At 39.3% G+C, this 22,118-nt stretch overlaps 2 protein-coding genes and 1 pseudogene across 2 annotated transcripts; all 3 read right to left on the minus strand.

The window, feature by feature from the left end:
* Positions 1 to 1,277: 1,277 nt before the first annotated feature.
* On the minus strand, positions 1,278 to 2,208 carry LOC116521353 (annotated as a pseudogene).
* A 3,709-nt stretch (positions 2,209 to 5,917) lies between these two features.
* LOC116521354 (olfactory receptor 12D2-like) lies at positions 5,918 to 6,837 on the minus strand. The gene is given in 4 exon segments (XM_032236033.1): positions 5,918 to 6,023; positions 6,025 to 6,419; positions 6,422 to 6,657; positions 6,660 to 6,837. Coding segments are annotated over 4 exon segments (915 nt in total).
* A 12,795-nt stretch (positions 6,838 to 19,632) lies between these two features.
* Positions 19,633 to 20,574, minus strand: LOC116521355 (olfactory receptor 12D2-like). The gene has a single exon (XM_032236034.1). The coding sequence runs from the start codon at positions 20,572 to 20,574 to the stop codon at positions 19,633 to 19,635; it is 942 nt and encodes a 313-aa protein (XP_032091925.1).
* Positions 20,575 to 22,118: the final 1,544 nt, after the last annotated feature.

Here is a 22,118-nt window from a genome sequence, read left to right on the forward strand (position 1 = left end):
ACAATCCTGCTTGTTTGCCCACTGAATTTCTTCCTGCAAACTTCTCTCAAAAATAAATGGGGAAATTGGCAGGGAAGGGAGGGAGGGAGGGAAGGAGGGAGGGAGGGAGGAAGGATGACCCAGGACACTTCACCACATGACTCTGGATGTTAGTTCTTAGGAGGATGATCTAATCCCTGGCACATCAGAGGTTGATGGAGCCAAAGGCTCCAAAGCTGAGGCTGTGATCCAAGTGAGGTAGAGCAGCTGCAGGGAAAGCAACTAGAGGAGCAGCTGACTGAAAGTGGGATGGTTGAAGCACAGTTAAACAGGACAGCCCTTAGCCTTTGGATGCGCTGAGAAAACAGCTGCAGCTGGTCTGCAGCGAGGAAGAGGAACTGCCTTCTCTTTCTGATCTGGGAGCACAGATCAGGGCAAAGAAAAGGCAAGCATAGTGGAGGTCAGTCTGACTATTTGCGAGGCAGAAACCTTGTGCCCACCCTTAATGGTCTGCACCAGGAACTGGCTATTTAGCACAATGGAAGGAGGGGAACAATGCTAGGAACATTGTGTCAGTTTTCTGGCTCTGTATGCTCCTATACTTGTGACTCTTATCTTGGACTTCAGATAGTGTTCATGGATTCTATACTTGTCTATGACTCATAGATTTATTTTGACTTTGTGGACTTGGCTTTGCTTTTAGGACTTACCCTTTGTCTGAACTTGCCTTGGATTTGGGGACTTTCTTGGTTTCATAGACTTGTCTTGCCTTGCCTTGAACTCATTGCAGGTTTTTTTGTTTATTGGTGAAGGGAATTTCTGGGAAATATTAATTCAGAATTAGAATCTTCAATAAGACTCCTAAATCCTAAACATGTAGTTGTGTGTTAGTGGACAGTAAAGAATATTTCTGATGCTACCTGCCAACTTTCCATAAATAAATTCAATGGGCAAGCCAGCAGACAGTCAGAAGTCCCTTCTGCTCCCACTGCTTTTTTGCCTATACGACTATTCTCATTCTCTGTTAAATAAAGAAATATTTAAGCTTTTTTGACAAATGTGTTTCTTTGTTTTTTTTCCCCTTTATTTTTTTAATTCACCAAGTGAAATTTTTATCCTTAGAAAACCTCTCTTTTGCTGTAGGTTAATTTATAAAAATGGTTAAGAAATGAGGTATGTGAGAATCTTATATTCCTTAGGATTTTCAAATAACTAAAAGATCTTATTTGAAAAATAGAAGCTTGGGAAATGACAGCATTGTGAACCATCATAGTTTCAATATCTTTCCAAAATTTCCATTACCCAAAAAATAGGTTGTTTTTTCTCCACATTTTCTTCATTGTTAGTTTAACCTCCTGATTTCTCAGTGTATAAATAAGTGGGTTTAAAACTGGGGTAATTGCACTATATATGAGGTTACTATCATATCCTGCTTTGATGAATTACTCACAGTTGGAATCATATAATTAACAATACAGGAACATAAAGTAAAGCCACCACAGTTAGGTGAGATCCACAGGTAGAGAAGGCTTTTTGCCAACCACTTCGGGTCTTAACCTTTACAAGAAGAAAAGTAATAATATAGAGGTAGAGTAGTATGAAAATAAAAGGACCCATAACAATACAAGTGGTCACAATACGGAGCATAAGATTGAGGTATGTGCTACCACAGGCCAGTTTCAACAAAGGCTTGATGTCACAGAAAAAGTGTTCAATGTGATTTGATCCACAAAAGTGGAGGCGAGCAGTCACCATTGCATGCATCAAAGCATGGAAAAATCCAGTGCACCAGGCAGCTGTTGCCATTAGGAGACAAACCTCTTTTCTCATGATGATCATGTACCGCAGAGGATTGCATATTGCAACATAGCGGTCATAAGCCATGATTCCAAGGAGAATGACTTCGCTACTTCCCAAGAAATGAAAAAAGTGAAGCTGGACCATGCAGCCCTTGAAGGATATTGTATGCAGGTTTGAAAGGAATCCAGCTAGCATGTTTGGTACAGTGACTGTTGAAAAGAAAATATCAAGGCAGGAAAGGTTTCCAAGGAAAAAATACATGGGAGTGTGAAGGTGTGGTACAGATAAAAGTATAACAATAATAGCACCATTCCATACTAATGTAGCCAGATACAAAAGCAGAAAGATTGTAAATAGAAAATACTGAAAATTGGAGTAACTGTTCAAACCCATTAAGATGTATTTGTCTACTTCTGTATGGTTTTCCATAACTAAAAAAGAAAGAAAAAGCAAAACACAAGATATTAACTACAGATAAATATAGATAAAAATCTCACCTATTTTAACCCACTTCTGAGCATGACAATGACAGAATGATAGGATACAGATATACAGATAAAGACAAACACAATTTTGCTGATGGTGCCACAATGACAGATATACAATAGTAAAAATGATGGAGTCATCCTAAACATGCATTTCAAAAGTATGTATTTGCCTCTGCCATTGTGCAGAAAGAGAATGATTTTGGTGACCATGGAAGGAGAAAAATGCCCTCCTCAACACAATACTTTTAATTTATACCAATTGTTTCTGGGTCAACACTCCTGGTTTTTGTTATCTTTAGATCACAGTCTCTTAGGTTTCCAGATTCTGAAATTATTTATTAATTAAGATTTGTCTTTAGTGGTCATCAGTGGTTTTTTGCTTTCTTTTTTGGTCAGTCATCAATTTTTTATCCTAGCAAGATGCTATTCCGTTGATAAAAATAAATCAGTGAGAAACATGAGCAGACATTGAAAACAAAACCAGACCACGTTCTTAAAGAACCAAACAAATCATGGAAATATTGAGAATTTATTTAGACATCATGAAAGGCTAGATATTATTACAACATGCAAGAGATTTTGAACCTGTCGTACAGGATTATGCCATAGAATTTTGTTGGCATGCAATGAAAGCTACCAGCTGTTAATCCTATTTCCATGCTTCTTTTTCCCAGAGTCCTCCTGAGTTATTTTAAAGATCCCCTTTTAATATGTAATACCTGACACCATCCTTCTCCTACAATAATGGTTTCATATCACAACTAACTAATGTGTGAAACTAACACACATACCTTCGGTCACTTGCCAACTGAGGCATGCATGGTTTTGCTTTTTGTTTGTTGAATGAATGCATATCTAAAAAAGTAGCAAACTACTAATGCTGAGTAGACTCACTGCAGGTATACTGCATTATTTGCTTTACAACTAGATTTTTATATTGTGAGGAAAATAGGAGGCAGAACAAATATTAGGTATGTTTTCTGCCTTGAATTATTTATAAAAATGCTATAAAGGTAGGAAACCCATCCATCCATCCATCCATCAATCAATAAAATGCTTTTTCTGCAATATTGCATTTTTTTTAACCAACAATAGAAACTGGTGAATAAAATTTTTGCAGAACCTTTCAAAATATTTCTTTCCTGGCAATGACTTTGTTGATGCAGGAAGTTGAGAAGGCTATCAAAAAATTTTCAAAAATTATTCAAAATCCTGTGTTGTCAAAACATAATTATATCATACAGCTACTACCATGCCATCTGAATTAATATAAGTTAGTTCTTCACATATCATGACAACTATTTGCTTATCTTCTTTTGTTATTCTTGTTCTGTTGTTTAGGCATATTTATCATATTTGCCTGCCTCAAGAAATAGGTTCCTGTATTTATTTTGAAGGGGAAAAGAATTTGTCAAACATTTGTCCTGAGTAACATTTTGAGTCTGTTAAATATCTAGATAATACATACCTTAATGAAACATCTTTGCCACTAAGTAAGAGGAAATTATAACTGAAGACAAATTTGCCCAAGAGCCAAAGAAAACAACAAGGTGTAATTAGAAGGGATGAAATAATCAACCTTCCTTATGGAAATATCTTGAATGATTTTTACCTTTATAAAATATGTTTGCCTTATAAAACTTCATTTCTTGCCATTAGGGAAAAAACCACCCAATAAACCAATCATACTTGTTTGGTTGTGAGGGAATACATTTGCTGAATTTAATTATACATATAATTTGTGTAGCCAATTATTCAACAATAATTTCATGTATTATTAAATGAATGTTTTTATTTTCAGCAAAAATATACAGGAAATATACAAGTATAAGCCAATGATGCTTGAAAGTATTATTTGATATAGTAATAAGGACTAGGGATACATGAAATAATATGTGTATAAGTCAAGGCAAGAACCACAGACATCAAATTCAGACAATGACTTAGAGGAGTCAGTGTGGTTCTAGCCAAGAGTTCAAAATACAAGAATTCCCTTTGCTAATTCTATATTATAACAAATTCTATATTAAACATTCCAAAGAGGTTTTTCAGTTATATCTGCCTTTTGACAGAACATGGAATATTCTTGCAAATATCACCTTAAGAACAAAAAATGTCATAGGTTGATTATGAAAGCCACCAACCCAAATAGGAAGGGATGAGAATATGACATCAGCCTCCTTCTCCCTCACAGTTGTTGTCTGAAGTGGGTAAGATTATATATACATCAGTATGGGATTATATTGTATTGTTGTATTATGCTGAGTCGCTTCAGAGTGGGGTGGCAAACAAACAAACTCAAGACTTATAATTTACATGGTGGCATTTTTGTACCATGGCTTACTAAGTGCATTATTTCCTTATTTTACTTCCTTGAAAGATTTCACTAATAAAGTTCTTTTTTATCCCTCTAATCAAGTCTTTCTCTCTCCCTTTCCCTCCCCCCTTTCCCCTCTCTCTCTCCTTCTCTCTGTGTAAGAACTATCGATTCCGTATGTAGAAACAAGTAGAAACCAAGCTTCATAAAGTCCCAAAGTAAGCTTCTGCCCTGAATTATGCTGTCTGCTATTTTGCTACCTAGGGAATGTTCTGATCCTCAGTGATCAAGTGTGAAAAAGTACATTATTAAAAAAAACCCAGACAAATGAATTAAAATGATCTAAAATATAGCTTTAAAATATCAGTCAACTGTTCCCTGTCTTCAAGTGAAGACATTATCAGACATGCCCCATGAAGCTATATTTCATGAAGCAATTTGGAGAACTCCTAGATGTATGGGGTTCCATTCCTCTAGCTCCCAATAGCAATGATTGTATATAAACATATGTAGAGCAGAGGTGGGTTGCAAATCCCAGCACTACCGGTTTGGTTGTGCTCGCACACAACACTTCTGCACATTCACCAAAGCATCTGGGTGAGTGGCAGAGCCTCCCACCACTTCCATAATTTGTGCAAATTTGTGCTGAACCGGGAACAACCCACCTCCAATGTAGAGACACTTGTCATCTAATTTCTGAAATTCCAAAATTTAGTTCTTCTAAAAAAACCTTAAAATGTACATACGTAGCCCCCCCTTTTTATTCCACTTGTGTTCATAAAGAATGGGGTTTAACTGAGGGATACTTTTTAAAATTATCCTGAGGATCTTCATTTTCTCTGTTACTTTTGAAAGGACCTCTTAATATGCAATCTTATAAAGTTTATTGAAGCTACAGATGTACAGTGTGTCAGAATCATCAGTATTCTGTTTGGAATATTTTTAAGTAATGGAGGAAATATAAAATAGTTACAATATAAAATTCTTCTTTTTATTCTTCATTTATTTATTTGATCCCACTAGCTTTAAATATCTTTCAGAAATATGCAATAAAGGATAAATTCAATTAAAAACATAAATCCTACCTTTTAATTTAAATAAATTACAATTGGAAAAATAGAAAACCCATGGAATTATTTTTATATATAATATATATATGAAATTAGATCCATCTGGAAGTATATTTCAAACCACTGTAGCATTTTCAGAAACTTGAGGTCATCATGGGATGATCTTAAAAGGAGAAGATATAGAAATTATTCTGTTATGTAACATGAAGCTAAGCATTAGAACACTTTGAATAGCATTTTCTAAAAAACAGAAGCATTCATCCTTACAAAATGGCATTCTGAATTAGAATCTGTCTTATAGCATTTTTGACTTCATAATTCCTTAAAGAATAGATCAGAGGATTTAAAACTGGTGTAACTATACTATAAAAGAGAGACAATTGGATCTTTATCACTGGCAGAAGCAAGCATGTAGTTGGACAATACTGGAATGTAGAACATTGCCACAACCATCAGGTGAGATGCACAGGTGGAGAAGGCTTTCCAACGGTTCTGCCATGACTGGACTTTAAGGACAAGAAAAGAGATGATGTAAAAATAGGAGAGAAGAGTGAAAAAGAAAGAAGAGAAAGCAATTGAAACAGTAACAAAATTTAGCAGGGTATAACTAAGTCTTGTACTACTGCAAGCTAACACAAGAAGAGGTTTGATGTCACAAAAAATATGTGGAACAAGTTTGGGGCCGCAGAAAACAAGTTGAGAGGTTACAATTGTGTGCATCAAGGCATAAAAAAATCCAATGGTCCATGTGACTCCAGCTAAGATAAACAAGTCCATTTATTCATTATGAGAGTATAATGCAATGGTTTGCAGATAGCCACATACCGGTCGCATGCCATGATGCCCAGAAGCACAGCCTCGCTACAGCCCAGGAAGTGGAAGAAGTGCAGCTGAATGAGGCAGCCATTAAAAGAGATAGACTGATGCTTTCTAAGGAATCCCCTTAGCATTTTTGGTACAGTCACAGTAGAGTAGCATATATCCAAACAAGAAAGGTTTCCCAGAAAAAATACATGGGGATGTGAAGCCGAGGTTCAGTCAGGATAACAATCAGAATGGCCCCATTTCCCAATAAACAGGCTATATAGAGCAGCAGGAAAAGTGGGAAGAGAACATGTTGTAGTCTATGGTCCCTTGTTAGACCTAAGAGAATAAATTCAGATACTTCTGTCGAATTCCTCATCTCTGTCAATAGGGAAAAAAAGTGAGTGATTTGAGAGAATCTCATAGAGCTAAGTAAATGACATTGAAAAGCCTTTTTCGTACATCATTTAAGCATTCAATCATGAATCTTGTATTTAAATTCAATCCATTTAAATATTTCATGCATGCATTCAATATATTATCATTAGATTTTTCAAGACATTTAACGCCCTTGGTGTTTTTACAACATTTGTAGTTTGGAAAATGAAATTGGAGGTTGACAATGGAGCAAATTAGTGGAAAATATTAGGTAATTGGTCATTATTTGGAATTAGACATGTACATTCTCAAATTTGAACTGGACATAATAAATATGAATCTATTCACATAATGGCAGATAAGGACAGGTAAGGATGGATGACGTGCTGGCTTTTTCCATACCTTTTCTTGTGTGTTAAAGGGAAAGATGTTAGAAGATTTCCCTCTATGCAAATGTATTCATCCTTGGAACTCTGGTGGTGAAATCAAAGAAAGCACAATGTGATAAAGACAAAGAGACAAAAAGAAAGCAATAGTGTGGCAGGAGAAAAAAATAAAATCTTATTCCCAATGCAGAAATAAGTAACAAAAGATAACAAGTTTACCAACTTATGTGAAGACCATTGCAGAAAAAAAGAGACCAGATATTGTAATTTGAATAAATCAGGATTATATTTTATTAATATAGAATATATTAATATAGAAATTTATCTACATCTGTAACAGAAATGACAGCTGGATTTATTAATTTTCTTAGTACAAATATGCTTCTGCAGAATATAGAGTTAATGTAAAATTGCATTTCACTTCTGAAGAAGAAAAAAACCATTCTGAATTTTGAGTTTCTAAATATGAGTTAAATTCAGCATATTTTGAACTTCCTTTCCAAGTACAGACGATCAGTGTCATGTCACTTCATTTTATTTATCAAACAGTTGTTTTGTTTTTCAGGGTAACAAATGCTGCTATATGAAATATTTGTTTCAGAGGTCATTATTTTCCAATATACTGACCTAGAATTATGGCAACATTTATGACTGTGGACCAAATTTAGATTGTAATTATGCTCAAATACTTCCCTGTAAACTATTGTTTTGATGCATTAGTAAGTATAGTTAATGGGATTTATTTGAGTCTTGAAAGTTCTATAAACCCAGTGATTGTAAAGAATATTGTCCAAACCCAGGAAACCAACTACATCAGGGTTGTATTCACTTATCTTCCCTACCGGTTCTCAAATGTGAGTGGGCGCATGTGTGCATGCACTTTTGGCAAAAAAAGGGCTTAAATGGGATGCCATAGAGCTGGGGCAGGTGGGCGGAGCCACACACAATTTCTTGCCAATTGCAGGCAAACTGGTCCGAACCGGTAGAATACCACATCTGGCCTACAGTTTCACAATGCTAGAGAAGATGGTTTATTTAGAGTTTTCACTACTCAATTTGAAGTCTTATCCTTTAACATTCTACTTACCCTGCTGGAAGTTCACACATAACAATTTATAGTTCTAAAACTGTTTTATGGATGATCACATGAAACTGGCCAGCATCAGCCGAGGTGGCGCAGTGGTTAGGGTACAGTACTGCAGGCCACTTTAGCTGACTGTGATCTGCAGTTCAGCGGTTCAAATCTCACCGGCTCAAGGTCGACTCAGCCTTCCATCCTTCCGAGGTGGGTGAAATGAGGACCCAGACTGTGGGGGCAAGTTGCTGACTCAATTTGCTAAAAAATTTGTAAACCGCTTAGAGAGGGCTGAAAGTCCTATGAAGCGGTATATAAGTCAAATAAATAAATCAGGCAAATGAGCAATAGGCTGTCATTTGTTCCATATTTGAAATTCAGTTCATGTTTGCCTTCTTACAGATTAAGTTCATACTGTATACTAAAGAAAACTGAAATGAATTAGGCAATGCATGTTTTAATCTCAATTTTTTAATTCTCTCAAGAGGTACAGAAAGCCTGGTCCCTTTTTGATTTCTATTGAAGGGCTTTCATCTGGGAAAAGATAAACTTTTCTTTATCTTTTATTTTATAACGTTGTTTATGCATATCCTCAGGCATATTATACTAGTCTACTAATAGACAGATGAATTTAAAGAAGTTAGTTTTCTCATGTTCTCTTGGTTGTCATTCCATTTCCCCTTTCCATTCTGGTATTCACCCACTTATATTACTGTATCTCAGAAACTTTGCATTTCCATAATGGAAGGAATGTGTAGCTCAAACTGAGATACTTGGATAAAATGCCAATATTTAATATTACGTAAGAATCTAATATCTATCAGGTATTGAGACAGTTCTTACCTTGTGGAAATTTCCCATTCAGTTACGTAAGATTGATGATTGAAGAGTTGCTTTAAAGCTATGAAATCAAGTAGGTACAGATGGGATACAGGAAGCCAAATGTCATATCAGAATCTGTACTGAATGGTTTTCACATTGCATTTTGTACTTGGTTTATGAAGTATGGCTTGCTGCCATAGGAGAAAAGTTAGCAATTAAAGAAGTAATGTGCTTATGTGGGGATAAATATCTTCAATTAAGGCTGTAAACTATTTGTTTGTCTAATTAGCAGTGTAGAGGGATGTAGAGGGAGGGTTAGGTTTGGTTAAGATTTAGAAATATTTTCCCCAAGGCATTATTTTTCCCCCTCTTCTGTGAATCAAAACAGGGGAACCTGCAATAGTTTGTATATTATGTGGTTCGTAAGATGAATAATGATTACATTTTACTCTTACCATATTAACATACTTCAGGCCAGCAAGGAAATTATGATGAAAACAAAAGCAAAACCCCACACAACCACCGGTCTTTGTGAATCGGACAAACACATTTTTAGGTTTATTCGATTTCGATTTATTCGATTTATATGCCGCCCTTCTCCCAAGGACTCAGGGCAGCATACAACAGTAAAAGAAACACATAATACAAAAGTTAAAAAGAAATTAAATAGGATATCCCAAACCCAATTAAAATTGACAATGACACATTTTTTTTTAAAAAAAATTGAATTAAAATTAACTGTAATCAATAATTTGATTTGTTTTGTTCAGGCCAGGCTGGCTTGCTGGAAAAGCCAACTTTTTAGGGCGCGTCGGAAGGACTGGAGGTCGGGGATTATATGAAGCTCCGGGGGCAGCTCATTCCAGAGGGAACGTGCTCCCACAGATTTTTATCATTAACATGCCAGGCCTGAATAGACTGCACCTTCTAGTATATTATGCTTCTGGTCATTTAATTAAGGACAACAATTCCAACTTTTGTTTCATTCCAAACTTCAAGAAGATATACTGATCATGCCTGATAGCACTTTCAAGGTAGAATTGAAGAAGCTTGGTGATAAGACACTTTGATTATGACTTCAAAATCCTGCATACAGTGAAATGGCACTATTGTATTTCTAGACCTTCCCAGGTATATGTGTATTTTCAAATGCACTGTCCTGTGTTTTATATATATATATAAACTATATATATATATAGTTTTAACTGTTTTAATTGCATATTGTTTATTTTTGTGGGTTTAACTGTTTGGTAATTGCTATGTTTGGTCTCTGCACTATCCAGAATCATATATGTGACCTAGGTAACTATGAAATAAATAAATAAATAAATAAATAAACAAAAATATCTAATAATGTCTATTCTACTAAATTACATGGATAAATAACATACAAAAAATAGAAGTAAATTCACAATTAGTTTTCACTATTTTTTTCTTAATTGTATATTCTTTAAAATAAATACTGGTTTTGACTGGAGTTTTAAGAGAATTGAGATTGCAAAAAAACATTTCTTCCATTTTGTTTTAACTTGAGAAGTGACAATAGATGATTTTGATTTACACTTTCAAGTGCAATATTCTTCATCCCTCCATTATAGGTAATCACACTCTTCAAATTCGTATTTCAAAGCATAATCTGTGTTTTTAAAGGTAATTAAAATGATATAGTACTATATCTACTTTGTATTTCTTTTCTTATCATTCTAAATTTAATAGCCTAATTATATAATGCTTCCATATTTATTTATTTATTATTAAAAAATGGAGTGAAACTATGTTAGTGATTGATTGATTGATTGATTGATTTTGCACTTGTTATGGTTCATACAAAGATTAAAAGTGATTAAAAGCATTGGGCTAGAAACTGATAGAATTCTAGTCCTGCTTTAGTATGAAGCAAATTGGTAACCTTAAACCAATCATTATTTCTCAGATCTATGTTATAACATTTTTCTAAGAAATCTGCAGCAACTTTTTCATGTAGTTTCAAGAGGCAGGACTGACTAGAATAGAAAGTGAAAGAAAGGAAAAAGAGAGGGAGAGAAGGAAGGAAAGAAGTATCCATACAATCAGGAAGCAAGTAGTTAAAAGTTTAAATCCAATGGTAAAATAAAATAAAAGAAATCTGCAATACAGTTTAAATGATATGGAAAAAGTATTTATCTGTACTAATTTTTTTGTCGTTCATGATGCTTCTCTTTCCCTGATGTCACTCTTTGGGAAAAATAATTAAAAGCATTAATATGAGGATCAAAGTTATCCCTGTTTTTAGAGGAAAATAAGAAGAATAAAATCAACATTGTAGCAATTAGAAATGACAAACCAGAAACATATCATAGGTTTCTATAAAATATATATGTTACAAAGTAGATAGGAATTTACAATAGGACTATTGATTTTCTCTCCTTTTTATTGCTTGTAGACTAGTGATGGCTAACCTTTAAGTCACTGTGTGCCGACCTTGTGACGGAAATGGCACGCAAAACCATCCCGCCTGGACCTTGTCGCCTTGCTGATCTTCAGACATGTGGAAGCGCCAAAACCCAGAAGAGCTATGTTCACGCTTCATGGACACCTGTTTTTAGGGCACATGCCCACACTAGAAACTGGAAGTTCGGGTGCCGGCCTGGGCATGCATGCTGGAACACTGCTCTTCCCGTTTCAGCACTTCCACACTTGGAAGGCCAGCTGACTGTGTGTGTGTGTGTGTGCACAGGAATATGAAAGATGAGTCAGCAAGGCTGTGTGTCCCACACGGAATGGCTCTGTGTGCTGCTTCCAGCATGCATGCTGTAAGTTCACCACTGTAGATTTGTAGATTTGTAGATTTATTTATTTATAGGCCGCCCTTTTCCCTGAGGGGACTCAGGGCGGCTTACAATCAAAAAAGGAAGGGGAGTGTAGGACAATACCAAAAAGAAATGTGCACAAAGTAAATTAGACAATAAAACTCAACATTCACTCAGCATTCGGGAGGGGCGAAAATAAGATTATCCCCAGGCCTGACGGGCTAGCCAGTTCTTGAGGGCTGTGCGGAAGGCCTGGACGGTGGTGAGGGTACGAATCTCCACGGGGAGATTGTTCCATAGTGTCGGAGCCGCAACAGAGAAGGCTCTCCTCCGAGTAGTCGCCAGTCGGCACTGACTGGCGGATGGATACGGAGGAGGCCAACTCTATGCGATCTGATGGGACGCAGGGAGGTAATTGGCAGAAGGCGGTCTCTCAAATAGCCAGATCCACTACCATGGAGCGCTTTATAGGTGGTGAGTAGGACCTTGAAGTGCACCCGGAGATCAACAGGTAGCCAGTGCAGCTCACGGAGGATCGGTGTTATGTGGGCGAACCGTGGTGCGCCCACGATCACTCGCGTGGCCGCATTCTGGACTAGCTGAAGTCTTCGGATGCTCTTCAAGGGCAGCCCCATGTAGAGCACATTACAGTATTCCAGCCTAGAGATCACAAGGGCTCGAGTGACTGTTGTGAGGGCCTCCCGATTCAGGTAGGGCCGCAACTGGCGCACCAGGCGAACCTGGGCAAATGCCCCCCTGGTCACAGCTGAGAGATGGTGGTCAAAAGTTAGCTGTGAATCCAGGAGGACTCCAAGTTGCGGGCCCTTTCTGAGGGGTATAAATTTTGTCCCCCCAGCCTGAGTGATGGTATGTTGGTCAAATTTTGGGAGGGAAACACAACAGCCACTCGGTCTTGTCTGGGTTGAGTATCAGCTTGTTTGCTCTCATCCAGTCTTTAACGGCTTCCAGTCCCCGGTTCATCACGTCCACCACTTCATTGAGTTGGCACGGGGCGGACAGATACAACTGTGTATCGTCCGCATATTGGTGGTATTTATCCCGTGCCTTCGGATGATCTCGCCCAGCGGTTTCATGTAAATGTTAAATAGTAGGGGGGATAGGACCGACCCCTGTGGCACCCCATAGGTTAGGGGCCTCAGGGACGATCTCTGCCCCCCCACTAACACCGACTGCGACCTGTCCGAGAGATAGGAGGAGAACCACTGCAAGACAGTGCCGCCCACCCCTATCTCCCGCAGTCGTCGCAGAAGGATACCATGGTCGATGGTATCGAAGCCGCTGAGAGGTCCAGGAGAACTAGGATGGAAGCATGGCCTCCATCCCTAGCTCTCCAGAGATCATCAGTCAATGCGACCAAAGCGGTTTCTGTGCTGTAACCGGTCTGAAGCCAGACTGGAAGGGGTCAAGATAGTTAGCTTCCTCCAAGGTACGCTGAAGCTGGAGAGCCACCACCTTCTCAACAACCTTCCCTACAAAGGGGAGGTTGGAGACTGGACGATAGTTATTAAGAACAGCTGGATCCAGAGACGGCTTCTTCAAGAGGGGTCTTACCACCGCTGTCTTAAGCACGGTGGGAAAGTACCCCTCCCGAAGAGAAGCGGTAACAACCACCTGGATCCAGCCTCGTGTCACCTCACTGCTGTTGGCAACCAGCCAGGAGGGACACGGGTCCAGTATACAGGTGGAGGCACTCATAGCTCGCATAGCCTTGTCCACATCCCCAGAGGCAACTTCCTGAAACTCAACCCAGAGATGGTTTGCCAAGTTTTCTCCTTGTGTCTCGGCTGGATCTACTGGGGTGGAGTCCAGGTCCGCTCGAACCGGGCAACTTTGTCCGCCAAGAACTGGACATACTCCTCAGCCTTACCCTGTAAGGAGTCCCCCGTCTCCCTCCTATTTAGGAGGGAGCGGGTTATCCTAAACAGGGCGGCTGGGCGGGACTCGGCGGACGCTACCAAGGAGGCAATGTATGTTCTTTTTGTTGTTCTTAAGGTCCGAATATACTCCTTGGTGCATGCTGTTAAAAGTGCCCGTTTCGACTCGGACCTATCGGACCTCCACGAGTGCTCTAGGCGTCTCCTCCGGCGCTTTACCTCCCGGAGCTCCTCAGTGAACCAAGGAGGCCTCCGGGGGCCGCTGACCCGGAGGGGCCGTAGCGGCGCAATCCGGTCTAGAGACTCCGAAGCTGCCGAGTGCCAGGCAGCGACGAGGGTCTCCGCCGAACTGTGGGCGAGGGTATCAGGAATAACCCCAAGCTCCGTCTGGAACCTAACAGGATCCATCAGTCACTTGGGGCGGAACCAGCTGGTCGGTTCCTCCTCCCTACGGTGGGGGTTTGGCCTCCAGAAGTCTAGCCTCAGTAGGTAGTGGTCTGACCACGACAGGGGTATGATCTCATTACCCCTCAGACCAAGATCGTAACTCCACTGCTCCGAGAGGAATACGAGGTCAAGCGTGTGACCCGCTAAGTGAGTTGGGCCTTGAATTACTTGAGTCAAGCCCATGGCTGTCATGGAAGCCATGAACTCCTGCGCTCCATCAGAGTGTTCACCGAGCGAAGGCAAGTTAAAGTCCCCCAGAACTATAAGTCTAGGGAACTCAACTGCTAGCTCGGCTACTGACTCGAGGAGCGAGGGGAGGGCTGCTGCAACGTAGTTGGGAGGCAGGTACGTAAGCAGCAAACCCACTTGACCCTTGAGGTCCAGCTTCACTAGCAGGGACTCACACCCGACAAGCTCCGGAGCAGGGATCCTACGAGGTACTAAAGACTCCTGGACTACAATAGCCACACCGCCACCCCTTCCCTGGGCTCTCGGCTGGTGTAGCACCTGAAATCCGGCTGGGCACATCTCAACGAGGGGGACTCCTCCCTCAGGGCCCAGCCATGTTTCAGTAATACATGCCAGGTCTGCGCCCTCATCAGTTATCAAGTCCCGGATGAGGGGGGTCTTATGAACAACAGACCTGGCATTTAGCGACAGCAGCCTGAGACCAGGGTCCTGAGCACCCGCGCCATCTGACCTTGGAGTGGGACTCCTAGGGCCGGAAGGAGGGATCTCTGTGATATAGCGAGCCCTCCTTCCCCGGTAATGGCCTGCCCTAAAGTCCCCGCCGTATCTGCCTCTCCCTGTTATGACCGCAATGCCCCGACCCTATCCCGTGGATGTAGTTCCCCCGCCCACCCCGGTGACCCCCGCCTGCCCCGCCAGGTCCTCCGAATCAGTCATACCCAAACTCTCACACAGACAGTCCTCACTAAAAAGTTAAAACACAAATACAGCAATATTAATAGTAAAAAGTGAGTTCATTCATACCATCCCATGCAATCCCATGCACTCAACATACCTATTTAAAATAAAATTAAAAAGGTTGCGCAGGTTCGCAAAGTCCGTACTAGATGGTATACAGAGGGGAGGATGACATTTCCCCTCTCTAGTAAAGCTGAAAAAAAGTCCCAAATGTCTAAGAAAGTAATGTGAAACCGGGAGTCCTCCTACGTCCAGATGTTTAGAGGCCCAGCTGGAAAAGGGCCAAATGGCCAATGGGGGAGATAAACTGAGGCTCCCCACTGTCGATAACAGGCAGTAGAAAAAACTCTTCAAGTCCACCAAGGGAGAAATCCACCCAAACAGGGTTCTGAAGAAGATGATGATAAAGTTAATACAAGGGCTGAGTTGCAGAGAGAGGAGGAGGGAGGGAGGAGGGCGTCTGGAAGGGCTATGGGGGCACCTGAATTCAGGATGAAAAAGTCTAACAGCCATCTTAGTCTCGCAGATGAGCATTAAGTTTAAGCCTTCCAACTCTGACTTAAGTGATGTTATAGTGCTTAATGCTTAGTAAGTGATGGTAAAGTGCTTGTTAAAGTGCCAATAAAGCCAGCATCTTCCTCTCTGTGCTCTCAATGTTCCCCTCTCAGCCCTTCAGCAAAGCAGTCTCTCCGTGAGGCAACCCCTCCTCAGTCAGCTCAGGAACTCCAGGTGCCTTCCGTGTTTTTCAAACCTGGTTAATCTGCCTCCGTGGGGGGGGGGGAAGTCCATTCGCAGTCTCTGTGGAGGGGAAGAGAGGGGGGAGCCGTTCATATGCTTCTTCCCCAACCGTTCGTATGCTTCTTCCCCAGCACCTCCCCGGGCTCAGAACGAAGCACAAAAAGCGCAGCAGTTCTTTTGGTGCAAGCTGCCTGTATTGTCTCCGTGCCTCCGTGGGGGGAGAGCCGATCGTAATCTCTCACTGCCACACACTGCTGCTCCAAACAGTTGCTCTGTCTGGGGCTGTCAGGGAAGGCTTCTCGTTAATAATCACCGTTCCCTGCTCCTCTCAAGTTCTTCTTTCCAGGCTTAACTCCTCCGGCATCAAATTACAACAGAACTCGGGTTATCAGCTAGGTTGTTTGTTCTTCACACCCGAGCGAAAAAGCTCAAGCAGCCATCTTCCTCCTTTCTTCCACTGTGGTTATAGACTGTTCAAACTGCAGAGATTCCAAGTAGTGTATACTACAGTACAAAGAAAATAAAACCAATTGTCTTACTTGACATTATTTGAAATATATGTGGATTGAATGTAATAATTATGATTAACTTTATTAGTTTTATTTGTATTATAATGTGACACCCAGGTGCCACACTGTTCACACATTGATTTGATATATTTTCAAAAAAAAAAAAACCCATTGAAAAATATTTGAAGGACTACTACAAAGAAGAGGAGGTTGATCTATTTTTCAAGGCACCAGAAGGAAAGTCAAGAAACAATGGATGGAAACTAAGCAAAGAGAGATCCAATCTAGAGTTAAGGGTGAGAGGAATATTAACAGTAAGAACAATCAACCAATGGAACAGCTTGCCTTCAGGCTACTCCATCACTAGAGACTTTTACAAAAAAAAGGACAACCATTTGTCTGAAATTGTACAGGGCAGTGATGGCTAACTTTTTTGTCATTGCATGCCAAAAGTGTGCACATGCGTGCACCTATAATGCAATATGCATCTGACACTCCCATGTTCCCCACCCCTGTGCATGTGCACATGACCCCCCAAACTCCCCCACTGCCATGCAAGTGTTTTCATCCCCACCCAGCTTATGCAGAAGGCTTTCCAGTCCCAAAATGGGTATAGGAGGGCTCATGTGCCCTTGGTGCCCTGTTTTGTGCCTGGAAGGCCTCCAGAACCAACCTGGAAGCCAAACAGGGCATGGGGGCACTGCATGAAGCCCTAAAATGCAATGAGCCCTGCCCTTAATGCATGCACCCCATGCATTATGGGATGGCCTTTAGTGCACAAGGAAAGGTCTACAATTGAAAATGTCTGCCTCATGGTCTTACTTTATGTGAGACTTGAATTCTAGGGAGACAGACAAGACCTGATCAATACTGAAGTTTTTCAAGTCCCTAATATTAACCCAAGTCATGTTGTTTAAGGCTTTATTTATAATGATCCATACCTGGTCTTATTGGACAACAATTTCAGGATGAACACAGTTTTTGTATTCCTACAGTTTCAGAACACATCATGCTGAACACTTAACATACATGTTAAGGTTAATTTGGTTCTCCTCAGAAAATTTCAGAAGATGAAATTATACCAAAGACCTCTCTGTTCCAGGACGTATATTCTAATAGAAACAAGAACAAACTACAAAACAATGACAGCAAAATATTTTAATCTTGATATTAAAGGCACCAGGAACTGCTGGATTCCACTTTTACTGTTTCTTTGATCTCTGAAAACAACTTAGGGTGTTGTACATTTCCCAGAAACACAGAAATTATGTTAGGTAGAGTTGTAAATATAACAAGTAAGTAAGTAATTAATTAAGCAAGCAACAGAGCCACTTTAAAGTAGTGATTAATGCATCATGTTAACAACTGCCAGATTGTGTGTTCTAGTTCCACTTTAGCTAGATGTGCGAACTTGGTGCAGTCACTATCTCTTAACCTTAGTAAATAGGGCAGTAGAGCAATAGCAAATCACTTCTTAAATTTGTCAAGATTTATCATTTACTACAAAGACTTATCCAAGAAGTCATCATGAATCAACAGTAACTTGAAGGCTTGCACAAATAAACAAGATATAAATTCCACCCAAATTTAGTATGGAACAAATTTTCACAATAATTACATATTATTCTTAGAATAAGGAATATGAAATTCATTTCATGGCATGCAGGAGAGAAGTGTGGAAATAGATTTAGACATATTTCATTGCAAAAGCAAGAATTGTGTTGGTTTCTGATTTATATTTCATAGTTTTTGAAGGATCCTTGAAAATTGTAGTAAAGTACAATGGAGCTATCAATACTTAAAGAAATCAACTCAGAAAAATAGTTACCTATATGAAATAAGGTGGAGAAAATTCAGTGTAAAAGCAGAAAAATACTGCCTTTTCTAATTCATATATTCCAGTTGCACATGGAAATTGTTTATTATTACCCACTACATTTTCATATTCTAATGAAAAGGGATGCAATTAGCATTAATATGGAATTTCACAACAAGAAAGTTGAAAATGCTTCTCCAATATTCCTTAGCAGGAAGGATAGCAATAGCAATAGCAGTAGACTTATATACCACTTCATAGGCCTTTCAGGCCTCTCTAAGCGGTTTACAGAGAGTCAGCATATTGCCCCCAACAATCTGGGTCCTCATTTTACCCACCTCGGAAGGATGGAAGGCTGAGTCAACCCTGAGCCGGTGAGATTTGAACCGCTGACCTGCTGATCTAGCAGTAGCCTGCAGTGCTGCATTTAACCACTGCGCCACCTTGGAGATGAACCATTATTAAAGACACTAATTTATCTTTTTCTTTTTGCAAAATGAATATATATATATATATATATATATATATATATATATATATATATATATATATATACTTAAAGTCACAACCCCTGGTATGCCCAAGTATGGGAGGAAGGTCACACTTCCACTCTCTGTCATTAGGCTCGTCACAAGAGACCATCCAGACAGAAACCCAATATTTTTTACTATTGCCTTTTTGTTACATTTGTTATATTTGTGCTGATAAATAAATAAAGGGAGACTAGTATAGATCTATTTCAAGCTATTTAGCTCTCATCAGCTAACCATACCCTTACTGGGATTTATATAAGATATAAATATATCAATAAGAATATTATTAAGAATAATAAAGTTAATACACTAGTTACTCCACATTGAAGTTTAATATATCATTGTATATATTTTATAATGCATCAAAATTTATGAAGAAATATAAGAATATACAGTATATAATGTTTGAATAAAATTAATCAGTAGAGTCAATGTGAAAAATATCAATTTTAATGTATAAGCATAAATTTCACATTTGGAACTGCACAAACTTGCTTGGGATATATATCCTGTATTTTGTTTCTCCAGAAAGTGACATCTTTTATGTTCAATAACTTTTGCAATGTTTTTTAAAATTTTCTTTCTATATAGGTTATAAACATGTAGCTCTAAAAAGAAGATAACTGCCATTTATATCTTTAGAACTGAATAAAAAATAATTAAAAGAAATGGAGATACATATTGGTCAAAAGATATCTAGAAAACATAGCAGGTTTCAACAGAAGTATAAAAGAATAGGAGATGCAACCACAATCACTAAAACCTGAAATCAAAGGAGGGAGAGCATAGAATGATTATTCTTCATAAATTCAACCCCAAACATATTCATAATATGTTTCTTTTTCATGTATAACGATATTTAGGTCCTTTCCAAAGGAAGATTCTTTTTTAAAATCTTTCTTATAGCAAATTTGACTTCTTGGTTCCTCAATGTGTAGATTAGGGGATTTAAAGCAGGTGTGATTGTGCTGTATAGCACAGTAATGATCATATCTTTCTCAGAAGAATCACTACCTGAGGCAAGCATATAGTTGGAAAGTGCTGGAATATAGAAGATGGCCACCACACTCAGATGGGATGCACAAGTGGAGAAGGCTTTCCAACGGTTCCGCCATGACTGGACTTTGAAGAAGAGGAAGGAGATGATGTAAAAATAGGAGAGAAGAGTGAAAAAGAAGGGACTTAGAGCAATAAAGCTACTCAGAAGATTCAGCAGGATGAAGTTAAGTGTTGTGCTACTGCAAGCTAACTTCAAGAGAGGCTTGATTTCACAAAAGAAGTGTGCAATGAGATTAGGGCCACAAAACCATAGCCGAGAGGTTGCCACTGCATGCACTAAGGCGTGAAAGAAGCCAGCAGCCAAAGTGGCCCCAGCTAGAGTAACACAAGCCCATTTACTCATGATGAGATTATAACGCAAAGGGTGACAAATAGCTACGTATCGATCATAGGCCATGACACCAAGCAGCACAGCCTCACTACTGCCCAGGAAGTGGAAGAAGTGCAACTGAGTGAGGCAACCAATAAAGGAGATTGACTGACTCTTTTTAAGGAAGCCACTTAACATTTTGGGCACAGTCACAGTAGAGTAACATATATCCAAACCAGAAAGATTTCCCAGAAAAAAATACATGGGGCTGTGAAGCCGAGACTCAGCCAGGATGACTGCTAGAATGGCCCCATTTCCTAACAAACAGGCTATATAGAACAGCAGGAAAAGTATGAAGAGAACTTGTTGTAGCCTGTGATCATTTGTTAGACCTAGAAAAATGAATTCAGATACTTCTGTCCAGTTCTTCATTGCTGCAAATAAGAAAGAGATATGAAAATGAAAAGCCATGCTCTGGAAGATTTTTTCCATTCACACATGAATCAATTATTTACATTCAATCTCTACAAACAATTGATGTTTCATTACCATTAAAAGATAAAGTTTTTCATATCAGTCACGTCTGACTCTAGGCCATAATGGTTATTTCTGTGTCTTGGTCAAAGAAGCCAGGAAGCCAGCACTGTCTGAAGACAATTTATGTGGCCGTGGGCCAGTCTTGTTATATGCCAAAAGCACACAAAAATGAAAGTAAAACTATGGCAAGATGTTATAAAATGTAAAATGTACAATAAAATATCTAGAATGATAGTTATATAGAGATTTATGTTAGAAATATAGAAATAATAGTTACGAACATGATACTGTATATTAGGAGACATATAGTATATATAATGTAAAAAACTGAATATAACCAGTATATTCCTGTTACAAAGCTGAAACTGTGATGTAAAATGAAGAAAACTGCATAATAAAAATACAAAATGAAAGTAACTGTTTCTAAAAGGTATAATATTTATAGAAACCATTTCTTTTACTATTAATGGATTATTTTTTTCAAATTTCCTATTAATGTTCAGTTGAGGGTAGGCATAAATCTGTTGACTATCTCTGGAATACAAAGGAGGTTAAAAGGACCTTTAAAGTGAACATTTCATGATGCAATGCAGTCATAGCAATTATTTTTATAGTCAGTTTCAAGGATCAGAATATTTAACTGTTCATGGGAGTCTGAGGTACGTTTGCAAAGGCCTATTGGAAATCTTACTGTTCCCATATTGTCTAACATTAAACATTAAACCTTCAAAATACAGACGGTTCGTTCCCCTTGACCAGGGGTGTCAAACTTGCATCATCACGGTGACCTCACATGACTTTGTTCCTCTTCACTTTGTATCATGACTTTGTTCCACTTTGCTAAACTGGGCATAGGCATGGCCAGTATATGACACATCCAGCCCATGGTCCTTGAGTTTGACAGCCCTGACCTAGACAAATGTAATAGCTTAGCTCTTTTTGCAATGATTCTTCACAACGTATATATCAGGTCTGATGATTCAGGATTAACCGCCTCCTGCCAATTACCTCCTCACGACCGATTAGATCACACAGATTAGGCCTCTTCCGAGTTCCATCTGCCAGCCAGTGCCGACTGGCAACTACGCGGAGGAGAGCCTTTTCAGTAGTAGCTCCGACCCTTTGGAACGACCTCCCCATGGAGATTCGTACCCTCACCACCCTCCAGACCTTCCGCACAGCCCTTAAGATCTGGCTATCCCGCCAGGCCTGGGTTAAAGATTAGGATCCGTCCCCACCCGAATGATGAATGAATGTTGCTTCTATTTTTTAATTATGTACTGTCTGTACATGTCATTACGTGTATCCCCTCCCTATAGGTTGTAAGCCGCCCTGAGTCCCCTCAGGGAAAAGGGCGGCCTATAAATAAAAGCAATCTAATCTAAATAAAAGCAATCTAATCTAATCTAATGATTCAGGATTAAAAAGGGCAGTTATTT

Source organism: Thamnophis elegans, chromosome Z (assembly GCF_009769535.1).
Source record: "Thamnophis elegans isolate rThaEle1 chromosome Z, rThaEle1.pri, whole genome shotgun sequence".
NCBI lineage: Eukaryota > Metazoa > Chordata > Lepidosauria > Squamata > Colubridae > Thamnophis > Thamnophis elegans.

Bases quoted from the DNA above. Each gene is read 5' to 3' on its own strand.
- LOC116521355 (XM_032236034.1), bottom strand. From the start codon at position 20,574: ATGAAGAACTGGACAGAAGTATCTGAATTCATTTTTCTAGGTCTAACA.